At 41.6% G+C, this 1,993-nt stretch overlaps 1 protein-coding gene across 1 annotated transcript in view; it reads left to right on the forward strand.

The window, feature by feature from the left end:
* Positions 1-1,784, forward strand: part of SARC_02017 (hypothetical protein) — a gene marked incomplete at its 5' end in the record, with an annotated part of 3,074 nt that extends 1,290 nt beyond the window's left edge. Inside the window, 2 exons of the mRNA XM_014304261.1 lie at positions 666-1,056; positions 1,459-1,784. Coding sequence (XP_014159736.1) covers positions 666-1,056; positions 1,459-1,688 — 621 coding nt within the window. The 3' untranslated portion in view covers positions 1,689-1,784. The remainder of the gene's footprint in view (positions 1-665; positions 1,057-1,458) is intronic.
* Between the last annotated feature and the right edge of the window lie 209 nt (positions 1,785-1,993).

The following is a 1,993-nucleotide window of genomic DNA, read 5'->3' on the forward strand; positions in this document are numbered from 1 at the left end:
ATATATATATGTATGTTTAGATGTTCATCATAGAAGGTTCACTCACTTATGTGTCTCGACATATCAAGCAACGTATTTGCTCGAATATTTATTTCTCCCCACACCTATAGCTATGAGTATTAATGACTACTGCTATGCTATCTATATTTTTGTTCGTATATACATTTACCATTGTCTAGGTTTGAACATGTATTTATCTGGAATCAGTCTTGTGTGTGACAATATCTGGATAGGACTGACTTATGATTTGTCTTCTGTCTGCGCACCAGCCTTTGTATATTTATATGGTGACATCAGATACGACTACGATGCCTGGTAAGCATATTCATTTGCAATTTTGCTGTCTCTTCACCTCCACCCGCAGATTGTCGCCCTCGAAGCTTGCCGCATACTTACATGGTTGAGTACCGAGTTTTATACTTCCTCCATCACAAACATATACCACAAACGACTATTGGCACACCACACACAAAGTTTTAGGGGATAGTCAAGAGAACACAATCGCTCGGCACGTGCGTGTTTGCTTATTTAAGTTGCCAAGGCTTTTGAAATTGTATGTCTGAGTTATCTCAAGTCCATCTCACTATCTCAGATCGATTCAATGAGATAGTATACATCATTCGATCAAATGTGAACGTTCTATTTTTGTTTGAAACCATTCGCAGTTCGTCGTCGAAGAGAAGTTCTTGGGCCAATACCACGCGCCCGCTCTGCAGGCGGTCGGTCTTGAGGGGTTCTGGGGTGTAGCTATCCTATGCGTGATACTTCCCATCCTGCAGTTTGTACACAAGGGGAATGGTGAGGTGGTCGAGAACACAGTGGATGCCTGGGTGCAATGCACCAACAGTTGGCAGCTGGTTGTGGGTAATCTAGGGAGTATCTTCAGCATCGCCTTTTTCAACTTCTTCGGCATCTCAGTAACGAAGCAATTATCGGCCACCCATCGCACAACTATCGACAGTTGCAGAACTATTCTCATCTGGGGTGTGTCCATGGCTCTAGGATGGGAGGAGTTCAACTCATTGCAGCTGCTAGGGTTTTTCTTCTTGGTTATAGGTAAGCAGTTCGATGATAGAAGGTTGCTGATTAATCAAACTTGCAAGGTTACCCGTATATAGCTTCTTTGATGGATTCCTTTCTCACGCACATACGCATGTATATAGTATGCGATACAGATCATCTTGTTATAATATAAACTCGATTGTGTTTTATGGATGATGAATAAATAAGTAGAGTTTTTGAGAAACAACGCTCTGCTAAGTCCATGTGCGGCCACGCGCACGGTGCGAACCGTGTGAAAACCGGTTGTGGAGGCACGCTCGCATATATTGCAATTATTGTTCCAAGCCATTCTATCCTGAAGAGTCGCGGTCAGATGTTTGTCGCGTGGTGATCCTCTCTAGTATCGCGGAAGGCTTTCCAAACACCTATTAAACTTACTGGTACTTTAATACACAGGTACATTCATATACAACGAGGTTATCAAGCTGCCAGGCATGTGCATGCGTGGCGAGCAAGCATTCTTGGAAGCAGAACGGAAGGTGACGGCCGAAGAACGCCGCAACCTATTAGGAAGTCCCTACAGTCTCAATGCTTACGAAGAAGGGTATGTCAAGTTCTTGGTTAAAATTTTGTTGCTCGCAAACACAGTCTATGTTTATTCAATTGGTATTCTCATTCGCACCTGATGCGAAAAGTCTATTGTAATGTTAAATCCGCAAAACTTAGATATGAAAAAGGGGAGTATCTCATACGGTAATATTGGATGATACGAATACAGATTTCTGCATTGGTATTGGGTACATGACTACTGAAGAGTGGTTAGAAGTAAATGCAATATAATGCGGCAAACAACTTGTACAAATATGATATACAAAACTAAAACATCCCCATTTATTTGAATGAATTTGTAACAATATTGGCCTTTAACGAAGAATAGAACATTGTTCTCATGCGCAAAGCTATTTTTCTACGAGGCATATACATGTTCATA

This window comes from Sphaeroforma arctica (genome assembly GCF_001186125.1).
Source record: "Sphaeroforma arctica JP610 unplaced genomic scaffold supercont1.86, whole genome shotgun sequence".
Classification (NCBI taxonomy): Eukaryota; class Ichthyosporea; order Ichthyophonida; genus Sphaeroforma; species Sphaeroforma arctica.